The 24,931-nt window shown below is 48.8% G+C and overlaps 1 protein-coding gene across 6 annotated transcripts in view; it reads right to left on the bottom strand.

Moving 5' to 3' along the window:
• The window catches only part of reps2 (RALBP1 associated Eps domain containing 2), a 259,419-nt gene that overhangs the window by 113,905 nt on the left and 120,583 nt on the right, over window positions 1–24,931 (bottom strand). For 4 of the 6 annotated variants that reach the window (XR_005461312.1, XR_005461313.1, XM_038802518.1 and 1 more), the window contains exons 4-5: window positions 20,610–20,733; window positions 4,411–4,517 (exon numbers count right to left, since the gene is read on the bottom strand). The exons of 1 other annotated variant lie outside the window; for it this stretch is intronic. Coding sequence is in view for 3 of the 5 variants with exons in the window: in XM_038802518.1 (XP_038658446.1) it covers window positions 4,411–4,517; window positions 20,610–20,733 (231 nt within the window). In the remaining 2 variants the exon portion in view is untranslated. The remainder of the gene's footprint in view (window positions 1–4,410; window positions 4,518–20,609; window positions 20,734–24,931) is intronic. One more of the 6 variants, XM_038802519.1, reaches the window with a different exon arrangement.

The raw sequence follows: 24,931 nt of genomic DNA, 5'->3' as shown, positions 1-24,931 counted from the left end.
TTGTTAAACGACTCCTGTGCAAAGTGGCTGATGCGGGTTCAGACTTTTACCTCGCACTACTAGCCTACAGGTCGACTCCTTTGTCAACTGGCCTGTCCCCAGCACAATTGTTAATGAACCACACATTACGGACAATGGTGCCTGCAATACACATCACGGACTTTGACAACTTTCCGGTCCTGCAAAGAATGCAACTGTCTCGGGCCCAACACAAGTCGGCGTACGACACCCGCGCCACGGATCTCCCGGTTCTCGCCCCTGATGACCAGGTTCGTGTTCAGCTCCCTGAAGGTGACTGGTCTGCCACTGCTGTGGTGATCAAGCAAGTGGCCCCCAGATCATTTCTGGTTCGTATGCAGGATGGCTCTTTTCTTCGCCGTAATAGGCGGGCACTGCGGCTGCTTCCACGCTCGCCGCCAGATCGTGATGCCCTGCCTCACCCTCAGGACACGCCCTTCCAAGAGCTCGCCGATCTACCTCTTCTGTTGCCGCCCTCTATGACTGACACAGCCCCGCCCATTCCAGAGCAGGTGGCCCCCAACCCACCCTTGAGGCGGTCGACCAGAATTCGCCGCCCACCACAGAGACTGAATTTATGAACTGACTGAATTCATGAACTGATTGTTTCGTTACCCTGGTTCTTCGTTCGCTCATTTGTACATACTGTTATTTATATTCCATGTTTTGTTACATACACTCTATCTGCACTAGACACCTTCCCGTGTAAATATGTTAGGATTTTTGTATATAGCCAGGATCATGGTCATGTAAATATGCTCACATGCTCTCTATATAGTCAGGCACATTCACATACCACACTATTTATTGCCACGTACACATATTTTTTTTCAAAAAGGGGGAGATGTCATAATATACACACAAATATATGATGGTGCATAGACATACACTGACTGACACACTGAATGACCAATCAACACACAGAACACAGCAGCCAATCACCAGACAGGACATGACCACTATAAAGCCAGAGGGCACTAGTTTTACTGCTCTCTTGGGATGCAGCCTCTGAGACAGTCAGAGCCCGTGATCAGCAACACGAACATCCACCATGCACTAGCAGGATAGTCTGGTCAGGTTAGCCTCAGGTCTCCAGTCAACTTAACATAGTGTCAACCCACAGTGCAAGTATGTTTAACAGCTCATAGTTCAATAAAATAGAGTTGTACTTCTACAAGTGTTGGTAGCCTGTCTCTCTCACTGCTATGGTAAACGCAGTCCTCGCAGACCCAGCATACCCAACACATCAACAGGGTACCCAGGTGGCACTGCCAGGCTGGCAGGTGCATTGCCAGGGCGCCAGGCTGGCTGTGGCAAGGTGCCCAGGTGGCATTTTGCCCACATAAAGGATCAGGCTTGGGCATGTCCTACCCATGTGAGGTTGGGTGCTCGAGGATCCCCCAACAGGTGAGTTGGGCATTGGGGAGGTCTGGGAGTCGTGCCGGAGGATCCAGAGATCGGTGCCATTTCCCCTTCCTGCACTTAGGAGGTCAGTCGTTGGAGCTCCTCAGTGCAGGAAATACAACTAAGTTTGGCCTTGGCAGGGTGTTCCCCGTCGAAGCCCCCCAAAAAAGTGCCTTTACAATAGCTTGTAGTGCTGGGAACAGCTCGTCCAATCCCACCCAGAATGGACTGTTTCGTTTTGGTTAGATTGCTACCCAAATGTTGTTGAAAAGCAGTATGGATCTCACTCATAAAGCCCGTGAGAAACATCCAACCAAACTCACCCAAAATTAACAAATATTTTGGTTGAATTCCACCAAATTACTCGCGTTATTCCCTGGACATTTCTGTCCTCTCTTAGCTTAATCTGCCCCATGCTCTCTGTTCCATTTGTATTCTGATGGGAAGATGTTCAGCCACTTGACGTTTCCATTCATGTTTTTATGAATGGAAACGGCAAGTGGCTGAACGACGCTAGTAAAGCCAGCTGGATGCTATGTGACTTATCTTGGCCAGCATTTCACACCCGCGATTTTAGTACCTCGCGTATCATGCGACCCCTGAAATTTAGGCTTTAAATTAGGTGCTCAAAAGTCGCATGTTACGCGAGTATATACGGTATTTTAGATTTCTCCCTCCCCAGTTTAAACCCTTGGTCACTCTCCGATATATCCCTTTTGCTAGGACACTGGTTTCAACGTGGTTCAGGTGGAACCAATCCTTATCTCAATGTGTCCCGTACAAAGCAGCCCCTCGTTCCAATTTCAGACCTTTGACCAGATGTTAACTCAACTATTCTGCTCAACTCGGTGCCAATTTGCCTGTGGCCCAGGTAATAATCTGATTATTACCCTTGAGGTGACGCTTTCTAGATTTTGTTCCTAACGCTTCCTACCAGCCCCAGCAAATATCTCCCCCTTGTTCCTACCTAGATTGTATATTTAGAGGGTTAAATATTGCAGTTCCCTACATCCTGCAATACAATCTGTCTTATTCTCTTATAACACAGCCAGAACCTTCTGACCCCAAATTCCTTGCCAGATTGGCTTGTGTTTGATGTCCTCTCACCCATTACACCCCATTTGAAATTATGAATAATTACATTTAGTCTCTGTGTACTTGAGGAGAAGAGAGCAAAGTAAAAATCCATCCACATGTTTCTGATGGTGCCCATTGCTCTAAAACGGTTTGCAGTGCATTCTCTCTCCACGTGGAGAGTGCCACATTGCTTTCTTTCTTCTTTCAAGGATGATTAATAACAGTGAGAATTGCCTCAGGTTCTTTGGTTATTTGTAGCATTTGCTGTGATTTTATTCTGTAGCTTTGTGCTTTGCATAATGCATCCCACATGAGCCCATTCATTCTTATTGTGAAACCGTTGCAGGTAATAGTTTGCAGTCAAAGAAAGCTGCAGTTGGTATCTGCAACACAGCTGCTAGCTGAGCAGGGAATTCAGATTGTTTAGCAGTGTAAAGTGGTCATATTAAAAAAAAACTAAATGAGGAATTGGGGTGCATTGCAAATGCATAAAAGAAAAACAAAACTGGTTTGAGTTTAAACCTGTACAATTTATGGTCTGTGTGCAATAGTTGGGCACTCTGCTGTACCTGGGGTTTACAGCATTGGAGGTGGGCAGCACGGTAGCATTGTGGTTAGCACAATTGCTTCACAGCTCCAGGGTCCCAGGTTCGATTCGCGGCTTGGGTCACTGTCTGTGCGGAGTTGGGTCACGTTCTCCCCGTGTGTGCGTTGGTTTCCTCCTGGTGTTCTGGTTTCCTCCCACAGTCCAAAGATGTGCAGGTGGATTGGCCATGCTAAATTGCCCTTAGTTTCCAAAATTGCCCTTAGTGTTGGGTGGGGTTACTGGGTTATGGGGATAGGGTAGAGGAGTGGGCTTGGGTCGGGTGCTCTTTCCAAGAGCCGGTGCAGACTCGATGAGCCGAATGGCCTCCTTCTGCACTGTAAATTCTATAAGAAAAGCAAAACCGCTGAGGTCTGCACACTTACACCAGCATCTCGTCCAACATTCTTGAGGTTTGGGTACAGCATGGTGGCGTAGTGGTTAGCACTGCTGCCTCACAGTGCTGAGGAACAGGGACACTGTCCGTGTGATGTTTGCACATGCTCCCCGTGTCTGCGTGGATCTCACCCCCACAACCCAAAGATGTGCAGAGTAGGTGGATTGGCCATGCTAAATTGCCCCTTAATTGAAAAAAAAAGAATTGGGTACTCTATCCACACTCATCACAGCAGGACCAGAATAAACTGCTTGGCTTAGGGACTTTGCATTGGCTAAGTACCCAATTCACGTTTTCCAATTAAGCAGCAATTTAGCATGGCCAATCCACCTAGCAGCACATCTTTGAGTTGAGGGGGTGAAACCCACGAACCTGGGACTTCGGCGCCGTGAGGCAGCAGGGCTAACCCACTGCGCCACCGTGCTGCCCTGCATTGGCCAAGTAAATAAGTGAGGGTATTGTTAAAAACTCAAAGTGAGATCCTGAGATTTACATTTGTTTTCACAGAGTAGAACAGAACGGAGAAAGTAAATGATAGCAAACATTGATAACGTAGATGTATGTGAGGTAGTCAGCTTGCTCCAAGAACTAGATGGCAGAATGTGCAAAAATTGCATAGCTTATAGTAACACTTTTATTGTTAAAGATCTTTCTCATGCTCCCCTCCCACACATCTCTCTCAATCATCATTAATGCAATACTGACTTAACACCTTCAAAATACACAGTTCAGGAGATATCAATTAATGGAGAGAATTCTGTTTGGGAGAAATCTGTTATTTCCTCCCTTCGTGTGAATGATGTCGTTTTTGTATTTTGCCAAACTCTCCTTCAGATATACTCTTGCACTTGTTACATAAAAGCTTGGATTTAGTTGTTCTTCAGGTGATTCATTCTTGAAAACAATCGTGGAGAAAATTAAACATGCTTACCCGAGCATAAAATGAGTAAGCAAGTGAAGGCTTGGATACATAGTTCCCATGGGCTTGCCCATCTGGATGGACAGCAGCGCCTGCTGTTGGGCTTCCTTCATGAATGACTGAAACATAAAAAAGTGATGAGCAATTCAAATACCGGGTCAACACAGTAACCGACATCACAGTGACCGAGTCACCACAGTGACCGACACCACCGTGACCGAGTCACCACAGTCACCGAATCACCACAGTCACCATCAACACAGTGACCGAGTCACCACAGTCACCGACATCACAGTGACCGAGTCACCACAGTCACCGAGTCACCACAGTCACCATCAACACAGTGACCGAGTCACCACAGTCACCGTCATCACAGTGACCGAGTCACCGCAGTCACCGTCATCACAGTGACCCAGTCGCCACAGTCACCGACACCACCGTGACCGAGTCACCACAGTCACCGAATCACCACAGTCACCATCAACACAGTGACCGAGTCACCACAGTCACCGTCATCACAGTGACCGAGTCACCGCAGTCACCGACATCACAGTGACCGAGTCACCACAGTCACCGAGTCACCACAGTCACCATCAACACAGTGACCGAGTCACCACAGTCACCGTCATCACAGTGACCGAGTCACCGCAGTCACCGACATCACAGTGACCGAGTCACCACAGTCACCATCATCACAGTGACCCAGTCGCCACAGTCACCGTCATCACGGTGACCGAGTCACCACAGTCACCGTCATCACGGTGACCGAGTCACCACAGTCACCGTCATCACGGTGACCGAGTCACCACAGTCACCGTCATCACGGTGACCGAGTCACCACAGTCACCGTCATCACGGTGACCGAGTCACCACAGTCACCGTCATCACGGTGACCGAGTCACCACAGTCACCGTCATCACGGTGACCGAGTCACCACAGTCACCGTCATCACGGTGACCGAGTCACCACAGTCACCGTCATCACGGTGACCGAGTCATCACGGTGACCGAGTCACCACAATGACCGACATCACGGTGACCGAGTCACCACAGTCACCGACATTATGGTGACCGAGTCACCACAGTCACCGACATCACAGTGTCCGAGTCACCACAATGACCGACATCACGGTGACCGAGTCACCACAGTCACCGACATCACCGTGACCGAGTCACCGCAGTCACTGACATCACGGTGACCGAGTCACCAGTCACTGACATCACGGTGACCGAGTCACCACAGTGTCTGAGTCACCACAATGACCGACATCACGGTGACCGAGTCACCACAGTCACCGACATCACGGTGAAGGAGTCACCACAGTCACCGACATCACGGTGAAGGAGTCACCACAGTCACCATCATCACAGTGACCGAGTCACCACAGTTACCGTCAGCACGGTTTCCCCAGCACATTGGTCAAAGTTATCGCAAAGATATTGATGTTAGGTACACATTTCCTATAGAACCCGCATATGTCTCGGAATTTCCATCTCCTTTTTCGTTTTGGAAATGGAGAAATCCAGCAATGCCTTTACCTAGGCCGTTCTGGGTCCTGCAATGCATTTACCTAGGCCGTTCTGGGTCCTGCAATGCCTTTACCTAGGCCGTTCTGGGTCCTGCAATGCCTTTACCTAGGCCGTTCTGGGTCCTGCAATGCCTTTACCTAGGCTGTTCTGCGTCCAGCAATGTCTTTACCTAGGCTGTTCTGCGTCCAGCAATGCCTTTACCTAGGCCGTTCTGGGTCCAGCAATACCTTTTTACCTAGGCCGTTCTGGGTCCAGCAATGCCTTTACCTAGGCCGTTCTGCGTCCAGCAATGCCTTTACCTAGGCCGTTCTGGGTCCAGCAATGCCTTTACCTAGGCCGTTCTGGGTCCAGCAGTACCTTTACCTAGGCCGTTCTGTGTCCAGCAATGCCTTTACCTAGGCGGTTCTGCGCCCAGCAATGCCTTTACCTAGGCCGTTCTGGGTCCAGCAATGCCTTTACCTAGGCTGTTTTGGGTACCACTCGTCCCTGTCCAACAACATGTCCAGGTACTTTGCTTGGCCAAACTCGCTTATGGCCAAATTGATGACTAAATCAACCAACTGCAATTGTTTAAAAAACTCCAATATTTCCACATGCCCCTTTCTTGCATCACCGTAAATTACCAAGTCGTCCAAATAGACAACGCAGTTGGGCACCTGAGCTACTCCTGGAGGTACGAGTGGTTGAAATGTAGCTGGTGCATTTTTCTGAATGGCATTCACTTTATACTGATACAATACCTTGAATCACAAAGGCAGATATCTCTTTAGTCCTTGGCGTTAAAACCAATAACCCTTAAACAAATAGATTTTCGAAAGGCATGAGACACTGCTATCAATACAGTCCTCCAACCTTGGAATCGGATACAAATTAATTTTGATGATGGCACTGGCCTTCCAGTAGTCTATACAGAACTGGACTGTCCCACCTGGCTTGGGTACGAACACAACTGGTGAACTCCAGCTATTCTTACTCGGCTCAATTGACTGATTCTCCAACATGTATTGGATTTCCGCTTCTAACTGAGCTAGTTTCTGTGGGTTTAGTTGATGTGGATGTTGTTTTATTGGGTTAGAGTCATCTGTGTCTACATCATGTTCAGTTAATGGAGTGCACCCTGGTGTGATTCTACAAATCTCCTTATACGTTTGCAGTATCCTTATGTGATATTTTCATGCTCTTCCGAAGCAAATTCAGTATCTAACTGTTCTAGTATTGCTGAATTTGCGTGTCATACCACAGGAAGGTCACCTTGTGAACTGTTGATCTTTTCCCTTACCTCACTCTTACTATCTCTGTTCTCTTCCATTAATTGTACCACCTGACACACTGGTTCCTTACTATCTTCTTCCCTATGATGCTATTTTTTCAACATGGTCTGGAGAATCTATTAGGTGAGTCACCTTACTCACCCTCCTAACTACCTTATTGGGGCCACTGAATTTCGCTTTCAGAGGTTCACCCAGCAAAGGCAATAATACCAGTACCTCATCTCCAGCTTGGAATGTTCTGGACCTGGCACGTTTGTCTGCCAGGTCTAGGACATTCCTTTTCTCAAAATTCTGTTTCTTGAAAGCATTAAATGCTCTTGGGCTACCTGACAAGCTCCTGTGAGTCTTTCTAGAAAAGCGGATGCACAATCCAACATTAAGGATTCATCCTTGAGGGCGGCACGGTGGCGCAGTGGTTAGCAGTGCTGCCTCATGGCGGTGAGGAACCAGGCCCAATCCCAGCTCTGGGTCACTGTCCGTGTGGAGTTTGCACATTCTCCCCTTGTCTGCGTGGGTCTCACCCCCACAACCCAAAGATGTGCAGGATACGTAGATTGGCTACTCTAAATTGCCCCTTTCATGGAATTTAAAGCACAGAATAAGGCCATTCGGCCCAAACGAGCCTGCATCAGCCCTTGGAAGAGCACCCTAACCTAAGCCCACCCTTTAACCCAGTAACCCCAAACTTCTCTTTCATCACCTTACTGATGAACCCTCCTGCATTCATGTCAAAATCATTTTTATAAAACACAAGGGCTCCAACACTGATCCCTGCAAACCCTGCTAGACACAGGCTTTTAGTCAGAAAAACACCCCTCATCCATCATGCACTCCTGCCTGCCTCTTGGCCAATGCTGGATCCAATTTGACAAATTTTATTGGGATCCCATGGGCTCTTACATTTGCTATCGGTCTACCATGTGGAATCTTATCAAAACCTTTTCTGAAGTCCAAGTAGATTATCTGCCAAATCATTCCCCAAAGGTAAGTCTACTCCATCTCTTGGTAAGGTCTTAACCAGTCAGACAACTTCTGGACCTACTAATAAATCACACTCCAATTGTACTTTATAATATGGAACTGGGATATAATCTCCACGTATACCATCCACTAACACCTTAGCTTTCACTGAATTCTCTGGAGGGAAAACCAAGGGCATGATTCTCCGCAAATGTGGCGAGTCGTAAAGGTTGCCGTGAAAGCTCCGCGCCCCCTCCCGGGACCGATTCTCCCCCCCGGGCGGGGCTAGCAGCGGGGCCCTGTGAAGCACGGCATCGCGGGCTTAGCGACCGTCGCTAAGTCCACGCGCCAAGCGTCACGCCGGCTGACGCGCATGATGACGTCAGCCGCGCATGAGCGGGTTGGACGGCTCCAACCCACGCATGCGCGGATGACGTCATCACGCAGACACGTCAAAACCCGCGCATGCACGGGCCGTCATGCCCCTCAGCCACCCCGCGGACTGATCCTGCGGGGCGGTGGAAGAACAAATAGTGCGCGGGTATCGGACCCGCTGCCCGCGATCGGTGCCCACCGATCGCAGGCCCATGCCACCCTTGGCACGGCCGTGCCAATCGGTGCCATGGTTGTCCGGGATGGGCACTTTGCGGCCGTTTTCACGAACGCTGAAAGCAGGTGTGATCGCGGCCGTGAAAACGGCCGTAAACTCCGCAGTATTCGGCCCATCGGCCTGCGGAGAATCGTTGTTCGCCGTAAAAAATGGCGAGCAGCGATTCGTGATTCGTGTCGGGGGGCGGCCGGAGTGGGGGGGGGGGGGGGGAAGAGAATACCAGGAGGCCGTGAAAATTGTCGGGAAGGCCCTCCCGCTATTCTCCGACCTGTCGTGGGCAGCGGAGAATCGCGCCCCAAATCTCTCTCCAGTATGAGAGTTTGCATCGCACATGTATCCCTTAAAATGGGTTTGGCTACATCATAGGATTGGATTTTATTTGTTGTCACATATACCGAGGTACAGTGAAAAGTATTGTTCTGTGTACAGTCCAGACAGATCGTTCCATACATGAAAAAACATAGGACGTACATAGACACACAATGTACATACATACATAGATATGGGCATCGGGTGAAGACAGGATGAAAATGGGTGATCTTCCCCTTAGCCAAAAGCACTGCATATCTCCTATCTACCTCATTTGCCACACCTGAAGCTAGAGCTATAGTCTGCCCTGTGGTAGTCTCCACTTTTGTTCCCTTTTCAGAATCCTCTTTATGAACCCCAACAAGTCATACATTGAAACACACAAAATATAGAAGCAGGAGGAGGCTATTCGGCCCTTCGAGCCTGCTCCGCCATTCATTATGATCATGGCTGATCATCAAGTTCAATACCCTGAACCCGCCTTCACAGATTCACAGAAAAATACGGTGCAGAAAAGGCCCTTCAGTCCATCAAGTCTGCACCACCTCATGAAAGGCACCTGATCTGCCAATCCTACTCCCATTTGCCAGCACTTGGCCCATAGCATCGAATGCTGAGGCGTGCCAAGTGCTCATCCAGGTACTTTTTAAAAGGATAAGAGGCAACCCGCCTTCACCACCCTCCCACTCAGTGCGTTCCAGACCATCCCCATCCTCTGCGTAAAAACATTTTTCCTCAAGTAGCCCCCTGAACCTCCTGCCGCTCACCTTGAATTGTGTCCCCTCGAAACCGACGCTTCATCGAAGGGGAACAGCTGTTCTCTATCCACCCTGTCCATGCCCCTCATAATCTCGATCAGGGTGACACTCAGTTTTCTCTGCTCCAGCAAAAATAAGCCAAGCCTATCCACTGGCAGGGACTGCACCACTCCCCCCTCCCCCCCAAGCCCAGCCCAGCCCAGCCCAGCCCACCCCTCACACTGACCGAGAGCCGAGGCAGGTTGTAACGGTGGTAACAGGTGTTTATTGTTAACAAAGATTGACTGGTCTGTGCCCTAGCCGCTATAACTAAACTGTGCCCTGCACCTGTGCCAACTTAGCTGGTGTCTAACTTTCAGGCCTAGACGCTCACAATTGCTATCGGTCTACCATGTGGAATCTTATCAAAACCTTTTCTGAAGTCCAAGTAGATTACCTGCCAAATCATTCCCCAAAATGATTGGGCTGCACGGTAGCATTGTGGATAGCACAATTGCTTCACAGCTCCAGGGTCCCAGGTTCGATTCCGGCTTGGGTCACTGTCTGTGCGGAGTCTGCACATCCTCCCGTGTGTGCGTGGGTTTCCTCCGGGTACTCCGGTTTCCTCCCACAGTCACAAAGATGTGCAGGTTAGGTGGATTGGCCATGATAAATTGCCCTTAGTGTCCAAAATTGCCCTTAGTGTTGGGTGGGGTTACTGGGTTATGGGGATAGGGTGGAGGTGTTGACCTTGGGTAGGGTGCTCTTTCCAAGAGCCGGTGCAAACTCGATGGGCCAAATGGCCTCCTTCTGCACTGTAAATTCTATGAAAAGTAAGTCTACACCATCTCTTGGTAAGGTCTTAACCAGTCCTACAGCTTCTGGACCTACTAATAAATCACACTCCAATTGTACTTTATTAAATGGAACTAGGATTATAATCTCCACGTATCCCATTCATTAACACCTTAGCTTTCACTGAATTCTCTGAAGGGAAAACCAAATCTCTCTCCAGTATGAGAGTTTGCAACGCACATGTATCCCTTAAAATCCCCCAGATGGTGTAGCAGGAGTGGAGGTAGCCTGCTGTGTCTCCTGCGACTAGGATCCCCGTTAGTGCATGTCTTCTGGGGTGACCCAGCTTGTATGGGCCCGGCCGCTGCTCAGGTGGTGTGGTGCTGCCCTGTTCAGCCTGCTGCCCACCAGATGCACTGGGGACTGGAGGAGTGGAAATCCAAGGTGCTGCGGTGTTCCGGTACCTCTCCTGCGGGAGTCACTGGCACAGGCCCCATCACCTCCTCATTCCTTGGGGTATCCGATGACCCCTGGGTTACTCCATGGGGCGGAGGTACGAGCGGAGCTATCCCGTGGCTCCCCTGCCACCTGATGCTGCGAGTCCTGGTGGGCCGCTCTGGTCTCGGCCAGGGTAGCACGCTCATGGCTATGAAGCACAAGAGAGTGGACCATCTCCGGGCAGAAACACATCCTGCTTCTTGCTTATGGGCAGCACGGTAACATAGTGGTGAGCAATATGGCTTCATAGTGCCAGGGTCCTAGGTTCAATTCCCTGCTGGGTCACTGTCTGTGCGGAGTCTGCATGTTCTTCCCGTGTCTGCGTGGGATTCCTCCGGGTGCTCCAGTTACCTCCCACAATCCAAAGACGTGCAGATTAGGTGGATTGGCCATGCTAAATTGCCCCTCGTGTCCAAAAAAGGTTAGGAGGGTTTATTGGGTTGCAGGATTGGGTTGAGGCGAGGGCTTAAGTGGGTTGGTGCAGACTCGATGGGCCAAGTAGTCTCCTTCTGCACTGTGTTCTATGTTGTATCTCCTTCTGGAACTACGCCACAATTGTGCCACCTTCTGGATCTGTGACATATCAGCCAGTGACTGCGCCATCTCCCTCTGGGACTGGGCCACGCAGCCCAGTGACTGCGCCACGCCCCCCAGCGCCTGGGCAATTCCGCCAATGTTCCCAGCCATGGCCTGCTGCGACTGGGCCACGCTGAGAAACGCCGCTGCAATGTCCAGGAAGCTCTGGCAGATGGTTGCCGGTGAGAGGACAGGCCTGTCCTGGACCCCGGTCACCGTCTGCACAGAATGCTCAAGACCTTGGTCACGCTGATCCATCACCAAAACCGACGTCCCCAAGCCCTCTACCACGGATGCCACCCGTGCGGTTTCGGCCTGGGTGGCACACATTGTCGGCACCACCCCCTGCTCCTGCACGCAGTTGGACACCTTCACCTGCACTGGAGGTGCTGGATGCCCGCTGACAACCCCTCGTGTAGTCCCTGGCTCTCAGACTGCATCTGCACTGTGGTAGCCACTGGATGTTCCAGAAGCCCAGGCCCCATCTGGACGGCAGCTGGATCCTGGGATGATCGGCCTGCCCTCTGTTTGTCCGATCCTCGGGTGCTCCTACCTCCACCTGCTGCACCAGATCAGACGTGTGGTATGTACCAGATAGTGTCCCATGAGCCTCTTCACTAAAGTGCCCAACCAAGGTGAGCGTGTCTGGGATGGTGGAGGGTGTTGGGAGACAGCTGTGATGGGAAGTCACTGTCAATCTCTGCTCCGGGGTGTCCGGAGTCTTGGGCGGTGTGGGGGGGGGGGGGGGGGGGGGGTCCTCCGGGCTGCCGGCCACGCCCCCTGCTTGGTCACTGTGAGGGGCCGCAGGTCTGGTGGTTTCCTCCCGTCTTCTCCCACTCCTTGTGGTTGTGCATGACCTTCTCCTGGAAGCATGGTGGAAACTCATACAGCAGCACTTTTAGACTGTCCGACGCATGCACCCTCAGTGGCCAGGGCACCTGGCTATGGTGACTGTCATGGGTGCTGGCATGTGCGGCAGGGTGGGCATCCGGTCTTCCCCCGAGAAGAGGGGGCAGGTTCTGGGTGTGTGGGGTGCCAGGGGCACAGCGCTGCCAACTCACCCTGAGGAGGGCATGCAGTTTTTTCCTGCACTGGATGCCGGTCTGGACGACATTGCCCATGGCGCTATCTCTGCCATCTGCACCCAGGCACGACGGATGGCGGTGCCTGGTGCCCTTCCTACCGTGCCAGGGTATAGGGTCATCAGCCTCCCCTCCACCGCATCCAGGAGAGTCTCCAGCTTGGCATCTGTGAACCATGGCGCTGCTCTCCTTTCAACCATCTTATTGGCTGGGATGGTGTGTGTGTGAGTGAGTGTGAGAGTATGTGAGAGTGTGTGTGTGTGTGTGTGTGTGTGTGTGTGTGTGTGTGTGTGTGTGAGTGTGAGTGTGAGTGTGTGTGTGTGTGTGGGAAGAATGGTTTATGTGCGGCTGCAGCGCCTCAGCCTCGAGTGTCAATCATGGACCCAGCAAATCCGGCACTGTTTTCAGTCGGATTGATTGCGTTGCACGTGCTGCCGGTGCTAGCCCATTAGTGGTATCGGAATCGGAGCAGGTGTCGCGCTGATTTTCCTCTCATGAAAGTCCACGCATACCAGGCTGGCATCAGCATTTAGTCTCAGGAACAGAGAATTCAGCCCTACGTGTTCTTTTCATTGCATATTGCCCACTAAAAATGAACTGATAATGTTTTCCAAACATTGCAAATTACACTGAATGCTTGATATATTAATACCATTCTCTATCTTTCAGTAATTAGTCACTGGCCATTTACACTGATAGAGGTGATAGCTCTTCAATTAGATCCACCTACTCTAATCCCATTTCCTTGTTGCAGTTTGTGCAATACTTTTGATTGTGGTGTGTCACGTCATATATTTTCAAATGCTTTTGCATTAATTTGGGCCGTACTCCCATTTCACATTCATTGGTATAATTGCATTTCTTCAATATAATTCAATTTAATTGCACCCTGGACCCTTCTTTCAGATCAATCACAAATCCCATTAAGCACTGAACGCCAATGTGAATTCAACGATCCATCTGGTAGAATCATCGAGCAAATTAGTTAAAGAGTAATGACTGAAGGCTAGAAATAAAACTGTACCCTACACATTTTCAAATTAATTTAAATAATATGGATTAAATACAGATAATTGCTTGGTACTTAATACTTCTGTAATCTACATCACCAAAAGGTATTGCAATATTTTGTGGGCTACATTTTAAAGCACATATGGGAGTCCACCCTGCAGCTAATTTGATAGTTTCATAGGATTTTTATAAAGCAATTAGTTTTCAAATTAAAATCAGTTTCTATGGAAAGTGTGAAAAAGACAGAATTAAATGCTCAACAACTTATGGTGTATGTGTAGTGTGTGCCCCCCCCCCCCCCCCCCCCCCCCCCCAGGGGCAACCCTTCATGGGCGACGTGATCAGCACAGAGCATATGGGGATGGAGTACGTGAACATTAGCCTTTGGTCAGAGTAAGCTTGAGAGTGGAGTGAATTAGACCTGTGCAGTGGTTGTACTGTTCTGTGTCTATAGTTCTTCTTAGTTAAATAAACACTGCCTCATCGCTTGCCTCGCAAACAACATTGGCAACGAGAATAAATTAATCCCATTGAAGGAAACTCATTGAAAATTGGAAGGGGATTGGGGGAAAGAATGGTGTCTCAGAGGTAAAAGATCAGCTGCAGTCGAATAGCTCTGCCATTATTTGGGGAAATTGATCTGTTTGATCCGGATGTTGAAAGTTGGGGCCAATATGTCGATTTGATACTTCTTCACTGCGAATTAAATCACAGCAGAAGAGAAACAGGAAGTAATATTACTTACAATTTGCAACCCGCAAACATATAATCTCGTGCGAAGCTTAACATCTCCCGAGGCTCCGGACTCCAAGTCCTTTGATCAATTGGTGCAACTAATGAGGGACCATTACAATCCCAATCCTCCACCATTATGCAGCATTATACATTTCATACAGTAGTCCTGGAGAAACAGCATCTGCTTTTGCAGCCAGACTTTGACAAATGTGGGCATACTGTGAATGTGGTACTTCTCCCAGTGACATGATGCGTGGCTGGTTGGTCTGTGGGAACACCAACTTAAATATTCTGGAGGCGTTGCTGGCAGAAACCAAGATATCTTTGGAGAAAGCGGTCGAGTTGGCTCAAGCAACTGAAAGTGTTGAGCAAAGCGCTTTTGAATTACAAAGCGTACAAAGCAAGGGTAATGGTGGGAGGCAGCGGCCATTCGAGCTTCCCGAAGCGAGAGAGCAGCTGAGCCTGAGAAGAAGGAAAGTGACCGGCAGTCACAAGGGTTAGAGACCTGTTACCATGTGGCGGAGCGCATTCCCTTTTCTAAAATAAATTTTAAAGTACCCAATTCTTTTTTTCCAATTAAGGGATAATTAAGCATGGCCAATTCACCTACGCTGCACATCTCTTTGGGTTGTGGGGGTGAGACTCATGCAGACATAAGGAGAATGAGCAAACTCCACAGGAAGTGACCTGGGGCTGGGATCGAGCCTGGGTCCTCGGCGCTGTGGGGTAGCAGTGCTAACCACTGCACCACCGTGTCGCCTGGGGAGAACATTCCCAAGGCAATTGCATGTGTAAGGAATTCATCTGTTTCAGATGTAATAGGAAAAGCCATATCCAAGCCAGATGCAGAGTTGGACAATCAACTCCAAGTTCCCCCCAAAAATGTTGCCACTTCAGTGAACAAACTTTAGAAAGACCCTCAAGAAAAATCAGAAGTGTACAAGTTTAATGAGGTGAAATTAAGTAGAACACTCTCCTATTGAGATTGTCCTTGTCGTCAACAGCTGTCCGCTTAAAATGGAGATCAATACAGGGAGGCTGCCACAGCAGTGGGTGAGCAAACGTTTAGTACCTGCAGGGAGGGCTGCAGCCTATGAATCTCAGCAGTACTTTGGCCACCTTAACCATCTACACCGGGCAAGCACTGAAGATATTGGGCGCGATTCTCTGATCCCCACGCCAGGTGGGAGAATCGCGGGAGTTCCGGGCGATTCACGCCACGCCGCCCTGGCACCCGCACGCGATTCTCCCACCCCACCCAAAACGGCATGTCACGTTTTGCGACAGGCCGCTCGGAGAATCGCCGCTCCGGTCGAGCAGCGATTCTCCGGCCCAGATGGGCCGAGCGGCCTGCCTAATACGACCGGTTCACGGCAGCGCCAATCACACCTGGTCGCTGCTGGCGTGAACAGCGCGCGACCACTGCGTGTGGGGCTTGTGCGGGGCGGAGGGAGAATCGAACACCAGGGGGGTGCTCAGGAGGGGTCTGGCCCGCGATCAGTGCCCACCGATCGTCGGGCCAGCGTCTCTAAAAGACGCACTCTTTTCCCTCCACCGCCCCGCAAGATCAATCCTCCATGTCTTGCGGGGCAGTGGAGGGGAAGACGGCAACCTGCGCATGCGCGGGTGACGTCATTTAGGCGCCGCCGGCCGCGTCATTCAGGCGGCGGCGCTTTGACGCAAGCATCAAGGCCCGGTGCGCGAGATTGACGCGCCGCCACTCCTAGCCCCCTGGGGGTGGGAGAATAGGGGGCGAGGAGCGGCCTCCGACGCCGGAGTGAAACACTCCGGTTTTCACTCCGGCATCGGCACTTTGTCTCCCTTTGGGAGAATCGCGTCCATTGGGTATGGCATCCATACTAGTATCACACCAACAGCAGTCTGCCCAGATGCCTTTAATCACTGTGAAGGGACAAAGGCCAAGCCTCATTGGGGGGGGGGGGGGGGGGGGGGGGGGGGCGGTACAGGTCCCCACAAACAGAGGCCCCAGTGGTCAGCCTCTGAACAGGCAGGATCCCTGACCCTGCTGGTGCCAATCCGGCACCTTTGCACGGCCAGTCTGGCAGTGCCACCCTGACACCAGCCTGGCACTGCTAGGGTTCCCAGATGGCATTGCCAGGCTGGCAGGGGCCAAAGTCAGGGTTCCAGGTCTTGAAGTGTGAAGGTGCCAGGCTGGCATTTTGTCTACACCAGGATTGGGCCCAGGGGAGCCATGCCAGTGTGAGTTGGGGTGTCCAAGGACCCCCTTATAGGTGCGTTGGGGTGCGCCGGGAGGTCAAAAGATCGAGATGCCATTTAAAAATGGTGTTCTGATCTCTACCTGCACGGAGGAGCTCCGCCCCTTGTGTTGTCAAGAGTTAAAGGATGGTTCTCACAGGCTGGCATTTTGAGAGGTCAGAACATATCTGGCCCATGCACTGTAGGGACAAAATCACTTGCAAGGATGGGGTTGCAGTGATAGCTCCTGTGGGGTTGCAGAGTGATAGTGCCACCCCCGGGGTGGTGGCACCTTCTCCAAGAATTGCACAGCAGTCATCCTGGTCAATCCAAGATGAAGGTACTGACCAGGAGTTATGTTTGGTGGCCAGGGATCAAATGTATGGTCACCCAATGCGTACAGTGTCAGACTCAACACAACTTTCCACTGCACCTAATTTGTACCATGGATGAGGGAGTGGCTATGGGGTCCTTGAACAAGGCATCACATTGACTTTGTGGGTCCTGTTTTGGGAATTATGTTTTTGATTGCGGTAGATGCCCACTCAAAGTTCAGCTTATGCATTTGACCACTGTGGCAGCCATTGTGGACAAACTGTTCCAAATCTTTGCCATTCACGTCCTGAGGTGATGGTCTCGGACAAGGGCATCGTCTTCATGGCCGAAAAGTTTCAACTCTTCGTTAAGTACAATGGGATGCAGCATTTAAGGACAGCCCCCTACCACCCCGCACCAAACGGGCTAGCTGAAATAGTGATCCAAACTTTCAAAGCGTCAATGAAAAAACAAGTTAACTGACCAGGACTGCTTTATTTAGCAGACTTCTTGCTCTTGTACAATTCATATCACGACTGGGGTCACCTATGCTCAGTTGTTAATGGCGCAGGTGCCTCCGGACCTGGCCTGCCCTCATTTTTCCAAATTTGCCGTGAATGGTGTGGGCAAAGTAAGCCTCACAGAAAGGCCACCGTGAGCCAGCCAAGAAGGGCAGGTCGTTCCAAACAGAAGATTTACTGTACATGCGGATCTTTGGTGGAGGACCAGAGTGGTTACCTGGGAGGGTGGTGCCAGGACTGGGCCAGTACCCTATGTCATAGACCTACAACGCTGAGAGGCTGGAAAACATGTTGATCATCTGAGAAGGAGAGAAACTGTCGTTCCAACAAATGGGCAGGTGGATCCAATCCCAGCTACCAGTATGACACTCGCCAAAACGGTAGTGTTAGAACCAAGATTTTCTCAAGGGGAATCACCAGAGGACACAGAAAGAATTGAGAGGTAGTTAGAACTGCTGCTATTTTGGACTCTACCAATTCCCCTGCTCTTGCTGTAGACTCGGATGCCTGCAGTTTGGAAAAGCCAGTTGCCAAGTTGAGACGCTCAGCAAGATTTAGGAAGTCACTTGATAGACTTACCTAATGAACTTTGCTTTAAGCTCTCTTCCTGTTTCACTTTTTGACTGTATATAACAGTAAGTAAGATTTTCTTCTGTTTTTGTATTTCAGGGATCTGTAGAGAACTTAAGCAGGAGGAATGTGGTAGCATGGTCCCTTTAAGGTGTGATCCTTTTCAGAACACGTGACGAGCCTGGCGTCTATGGGTACAGAGTGCGCAAATGTTAACCTATCAGGTGGACATGCTGTTGGGATTTGTTCAAAATGAGCTTGGAAGTCAAGGGAAGTACATCTGTGAAGTAGTTGTACTGTTTTGTATAATATAAAGTTCTTCATAGTGAAATAAGTTACCGTTGTGATTTAAAACTGCCTAGTCGTTTGCCTTGCAATGCAACTGTGTCCAACCTCAGAAACAGCACATTTATAAAATCTCCATTTTATACACCAACATCAAACTGAGGGTTACCATTAAGCCCAAACTGAACTGGACAGGCCATATAAATACTGTGATCACATGAGCTGGTCAGAGGCTGGGAAATCTATGGTGAGCAGCAGGGCAGGAGGATGATGGAATACGCTCCAGTTGTGCCTTGTGTGGCTCCATCAACACTCACGAAGTTCAGAAACCTCCAGGACAAAGCAGACTGTTTATTAACATCCTATCCATATTCTAAAACATTCACCCCCCCCCCCCCCCCCCCCCCCCCATCACTACAAACACTGGCAGCAGAGTATTATTTTTTATTCATTTACGGGATGTTGGCATCACTGGTTAGGCCAGCATTTATTGCCCACCCCTAGTTCTTCAGAAGGTGGTGGTAAGTTGCCTTCTTGAACCGCTACAGTCCTTGAGGTGTAAGTACACCCACTACTGTGCTGTTAATGAGGGAGTTCTAGAATGTTGCCCCAAAGACAGTGAAGGAACAACAATATATTTCCAAGTTAGGGTGGTGAATAGCTTAGAGGGAACCTCCAGGTGGTGGGGTTCCCAGGTATCTGCTGCTCATGTCCTTCTAGATGGTGGCCATGGGTTTGAAAGGTGTTGTCTAAGGAACCGTGGCAAGTTACTGCAGTGCATCTTGGAGATAGTGCCCACAGCTGCCACTGTTTGTCGGCAGTGGAGGGTTTGAATGTTTGTGGAAGGGGGAGCAATCAAGCGGGCTGCTTTGTCCTGGGTGGTCGAGCTTCTTGAGTGTTGTTCGAACTGCACTCATCCAGGCAAGTGGAGAGTATTCCATTAAACTCCTCACTTGTGCCTTGTAGATCGTGGATAAGCTTTTTTTTGGGGGGGTGCCTAACCTTTGGCATGTACATATACAAAAGGCATTGCAGCAACATATCAAGCTTCCTTAGATAGCACCTTCCAAGCCCACAACCTCTACCACCTAGAAGGACTAGGGCAGCAAACACATTGGGAACACCAACACCTACAAGTTCTCTTTCAAATCACCACCACCCTGACTTGGACATATATCTTTGTTCCTTCACTGTCTTTGGGTCAAAATCTTGGAACTCCCTCCCTATCAACATGCAGCCAGATACACTGCAGCAGTTCAAGGCAGCAGCTCACCACCAGCTTCTCAAGGGCAATGAAGGATGGGTAACAAATGCTGACCTGAACAACAACGGCCATATGCCATGAAAAACATAAACAAAGAAATTCAAAGTGGCTGGAAGTTGTTTAAAAAAAGCAGAAGATATTGAGAACTTGGCAATAGTTTGATATAAATCCCTCAATTAACTAAAGCACTGGTTTGCATTTCCCTCTTGCTTGTACAGAAAAAATTGCAAGCTGCATTTCCCTCTGCTGACATCTTATAGCTTCTCATTTTCATGATAATCTTCCTCTGGCAGAGAAATAGTTAACAGGGGAAAAACCTTTTGTCACACAGGGAAGTTATTAAAGTTCAGCTGCCTGAAGGAACTTTCCCAAATTACATCTAGTCTGGATTTCTCGAATGTGAGGCACCATTGAGGCAAACTCAATTTCCCTCAAATGCCCAGTACTGAATTTTAGTCACAGAATCTTGTACCACGATTTGCGATTGACATTTCAAGTAATGTTCAGAAAGGATTCAATGAATGAATGCTGGAATAAATCTCGAGGGCAATTTGGGATGTGCAATAAATGCTGGCCTGGCCAGCAACGCCCACATCCCGTAAATTAATTTTTTTAAAAATCACATTCAGTTAATGTTTCCTCCCCACGTTATTGAAAACCACTGGCATTGGGATGTAGACAAAGGTAAACTCGAGCAGCTATGAGAATGACTTGCCACCAACTGTAAGAAATCAAAAGAAAGAGATGTATGTACAATGTTCCTCAAGCATTCTTTTTTTTCTGGCTTTGTGACATTATTCTGGGTACACTTCTTTTTGTGACAGGTGTTTCATAGAATAAAACTGCCCGCTCTTTATGCCATTCAATCATTAGGAAATACCTTGCCATCTCAAGTGCAAGCACACACACTCATAGCTATAACCTACCTGTGTGACTTTGATCAAAACCAACTCTTGGTCTGCCCTCTCCACTTACTGCTTGACGTTTTTGGTAGGAGGGTGATGGAGGAGGAGTGGTGAAAGGTAAAGTAGCTGCACACCACGGTTCCTGCTTCAAAAGGTGCAAAGTCATATTTCAGTCCAGCAGCACACAGCAACACTTCAACCAATAAGTTCCATCCGTGAGCTGTGAATTACTGCATTAATGATAATAAAAATATATCTACTAATAATCTATTCCGTTCTTTATAATAATAATAATCTTTATTGTCACAAGTAGGCTTACATTAACACTTCAATGAAGTTACTGTGAAAGTCCCCTAGTTTCCACATTCCAGCGCCTGTTCAGGTACACAAAGGGAGAATTCAGAATGTCCAAAATACCCAACAGCATTTTTTTCGGGACTTGGAGGAAACCGGAGCACCCGGAGGAAACCCACGCAGGCACATGGAAAACGTGCAGATTCCCCACAGGCATTGACCCAAGCCAGAATCGAACCTGGGACCCTGGAGCTGTGAAGCAACAGTGCTACCCACTGTGCTGCACATCCACTGTAACTATACTTCCCAAGACACTTGGAAAAGGAAAATTTGACTGGATGAGGACACTTGGATGTAGCACGATACCATTTCAACCAAAATGTTCAATTCCTGGTCTGTGCTGCATTGGAAGATCTTGAACTAGTCACTTCAATTGTCCTCATATCCTAAGGTTTAAGAAAAATACAGGAGCTGTGGGGCGAGGAAAGATAGGCTCCAGTTAACCTTGTTCTCATCATCTAGTGCTTTTACTGTTGGAAGGTGTGCATGCATATAGAACATATGAGGCATGGACAGGATTAATGTTATCTCCAGAGTGAAATATCCCATCAGTACAGGTGGTCAGGTTCATAAACGATGGTCATGTGAGAAAGGTACTGAAGAGTTGGATGCCGCCAAGGAGTCATCACATTTAGAAAAGGAAGGATTGAGAATGTTCCATACCCAGAATAAATATGATTTATTGTAAAAGAAAATCAGTAATTTTCATTCAGCGTGCATCAGACTTTCTCTCTTTGTTCTCTCCCCCCACTGCCTGACAAGGTCTTTCCATGTCCCCAATTTAATGTTAGAGAGGGAATCTCTATGGCACTTCATATTGAGAATCCACCAACTGTAGTTTTCCAGTCCAGCTCACTTGATTGAGCAGTTTCACAATGTTGGCCACCTTCCAATATGCTAAACAACTAGCACTATGCACCTGTGGGCCCAGACAGTGACCACTGTAAGGTTAATTGACAGCGAAGCTGATCCAGTCTACACCAGCCAAGTACTTCTCCGTTGGAATGAAATCAGGTGGAAGAGCTATCTTAAATGTTTCCCTCTCCAATTCAGGAATGTGTGCCAGGGTTCTCTGCCCCGCCACCCCAACGCCGGCTTCCCAATTCTCCGGCGCCATTTTTCGGGCGCCTGCGGGATTCCCGCCGCGCCGGTCGGAGGCTGTTGACAGCAGCACCCCCCGGCAATTATCCAGCCCCGATGGGCCGAGTGGCCGAAGAGTTTGGCCGAGTCACACCGGTGTGGATTACTCACCTCCCACACGCCGGGACCTGGAAGGCGAGTGTGCCATCATGGGGGGGGGGATCCGATCCCGGGGGAGCCCCCACGGTGGCCTGACCTGCGATCGGGGCCTACCGATCAGCAGGCGGGCTGGTTCAGTGGGGGCCGACTTTACTCCGCGCTGGGCCCCTGTAGGGATCCATCATATTGCCCGCGAGCCAGCACTGAGAAGGGAACCTCCACGCATGCGCAAAAATACGCCGGCCGTTCCGTGCATGCACGAAAATGCGCGGACAGTTCCGCGCATGCGCGAACTTGCGCGGGCCGTTCCCTGTTGGTTGGAACTGCGGGGACCACTCCAATGCCAACCTAGCCCCCGAAGAAGGTGACAATTCCTCACTTTCAGGGGCTGTTGATGCCAGAGCCGTTGCCGCCGATTTTCACGCCGGCGTGGGGACATAGCCCCATTATTGGAGAATCCCGCCCGTGAAAGCTGATTGGGGCCTTGATTGAGATCAGACAATTCATTTCAAATCTGGGTATATTGTGGACAGTCCAACACCATTAATACACAACGCATTTCCCCCGCTGAGGAACTTTTATGGTTAATTCTATCACCAATCACCACCCAGCTTAAAAATATCTATGAACAGAAGCCTACCACCAATCTTCAGCTTTTACTTGAAGAAAAGTCTGCAGGAAGTATTTTTAATTCATAGCACTTCTATTTTTGTTCTAAAAATTGATTTACCATTATTTTATTTGTTATTCCATACAAGGACCAGTTTTCTTGTTTGAAACCCTCATACTGGGTCTCCCTGAACCAAGTGATGCCTTGATAATTTTAAGGCACCACTGCCAAAAGTGTCCTCATACTGTGCTAACTAGCATGGCGGCACAGTGGCTAGCACTGCTGCCTCACAGTTCCAGGGTCCCACGTTCAATTCCGGCCTTGGATGACTGCCTGTGTGGAGTTTGCACGTTTTCCCCGTGTGTGCATGGGTTTCCTCCAGGTGCTCCGGTTTCCTCCCGCAGTCCAAAGGTGTGCAGGTTAGATGGATTGGCCATGCTAAATTACCCCTTGGGGTCCAAAGATGTGCAGAGTTTAGGGGAGGCGGTGGCGGAGTGGATTTGTCTCTGGACTCGTAAACCAGAGACCCAGAGAAATGCTCTGGCAATCTAGGTTCAAATCCCGCCACAGCAGATGATGAAATTTGAATTTAATAAAAAAAATCTGGAATTAAAAGTCTAATGATGACCATGGAAACATTGCTGATTGTCGTAAAAACCCATCTGGTTCACTAATGTCCTTTAGGGAAGGAAATTTGCCATCCCTACCTGGTCTGGCCTACATGTGACTCCAAACCCACAGCAATGAGGTTGAGTCTTAAATGCCCCCTCAAATGCAATTAGGGATGGGCAATGAATGCTGGCACACCTACGACGCCCACGTCCCATGAACGAATAAAAAAGGTAAGGCAGGGTTACGGGGTTACAGGGATAGAGCTGGGGAAGTGGGTCTAGGTAGGGTGCTCGTTCAGAGGGTCGGTGCAGACTCAATGGGACGAATGGCTTCCATCTGCACTGTCGGGATTATATGATTCTATTTTTCTTTAGAGCAACTTTAGGATGGTTACATAAACTCAGTCAACAGTTGAAGTTACTATTTCAAATCCGACAGACAATTGCTTGACCTTGAGACAACCAGTGGGGCAGTGGCGTTCAATGGTCCCTTGTTTCAAGAGCACCTCTCAGGCTAGTTTCTTCATCATTTAGCAACCAGCCTCCCCGGGACACATGGGATAGAGTGTCTGTGTGCAACAGCTGCAGCATGTCCTTCCATGGAACAAAACCAGGCTCGAGGATGTGTTGAAATAATGGTGAAGCTATTACTTTTATATCTGCACAGAAAAATAACGGCAACCCTTTTGACTTTCCTTCTGGTTTCTAGTAAAGCCTCATGATATGTGGTGTGGCATATAAATGATATGGTGACATCAATGGCCAAACCAAGCATAAAAGCTGTATTCAACATTAATAAGCAACTTTAAAAAATACATACACAATGCAATTAATGCAAGCCATGGATTATAATCTTCATTTTAGAGAAAGGAAAATAATTTTTGTAATGCACTGTTCAAAATTAAATACATGTTAAATTTCACGAGCCTCTCAGTGAAATTAGTTGGTGTAATGCGCTACTTGTTTTAACATGACTCAAATCTCCCCATTTGACAAATTGGTTTCTTACAGCGCTTCTAATGAAGCTGCAATTTGAACACGTTCATGTCCTGTAATGAATGGAGTGACCCGAATAGTCATACTAATGGCGGAGGCCAATGTTGTATTGCAATTTGGACACAAACACACAAAAAAGTCACAGATTGGAGAAGGTCAATCAGTACATTCAAGTCTTCAACCCTCTACCAGATTATCTGCCAAATCAATGAATATCATTATATTTGGAATTCCAGTGGTGAATTCTTCTATTAAACTAACTGGCAAATTCATTATTAATGTTTTTCACTGAGAGAAGAGCTATTTTCCCTCTAATATTAGCTCTGAACTTACTTCCTACCAGTTTTGCCTTTCCCTCAACTCTTTGCACATTTTGAAAATACTGTTCTGAAGTTCACTGCATTCAATTCTAATGAGATTATAATATACATGGATGAGAAGGGACAGTTTCATTGTTTACTGTAGTCCATTGCTTCTCATTGATAGTTGTCAGAAAGCACTTCTTCACACAAGGGTAGTAAAAACTTATTTTC

Source organism: Scyliorhinus canicula, chromosome 7 (genome assembly GCF_902713615.1).
Source record: "Scyliorhinus canicula chromosome 7, sScyCan1.1, whole genome shotgun sequence".
NCBI lineage: Eukaryota > Metazoa > Chordata > Chondrichthyes > Carcharhiniformes > Scyliorhinidae > Scyliorhinus > Scyliorhinus canicula.
The sequence above is the reverse complement of the archived record's forward strand: the minus strand, read 5'-3'. Positions and strand labels throughout refer to the sequence as shown.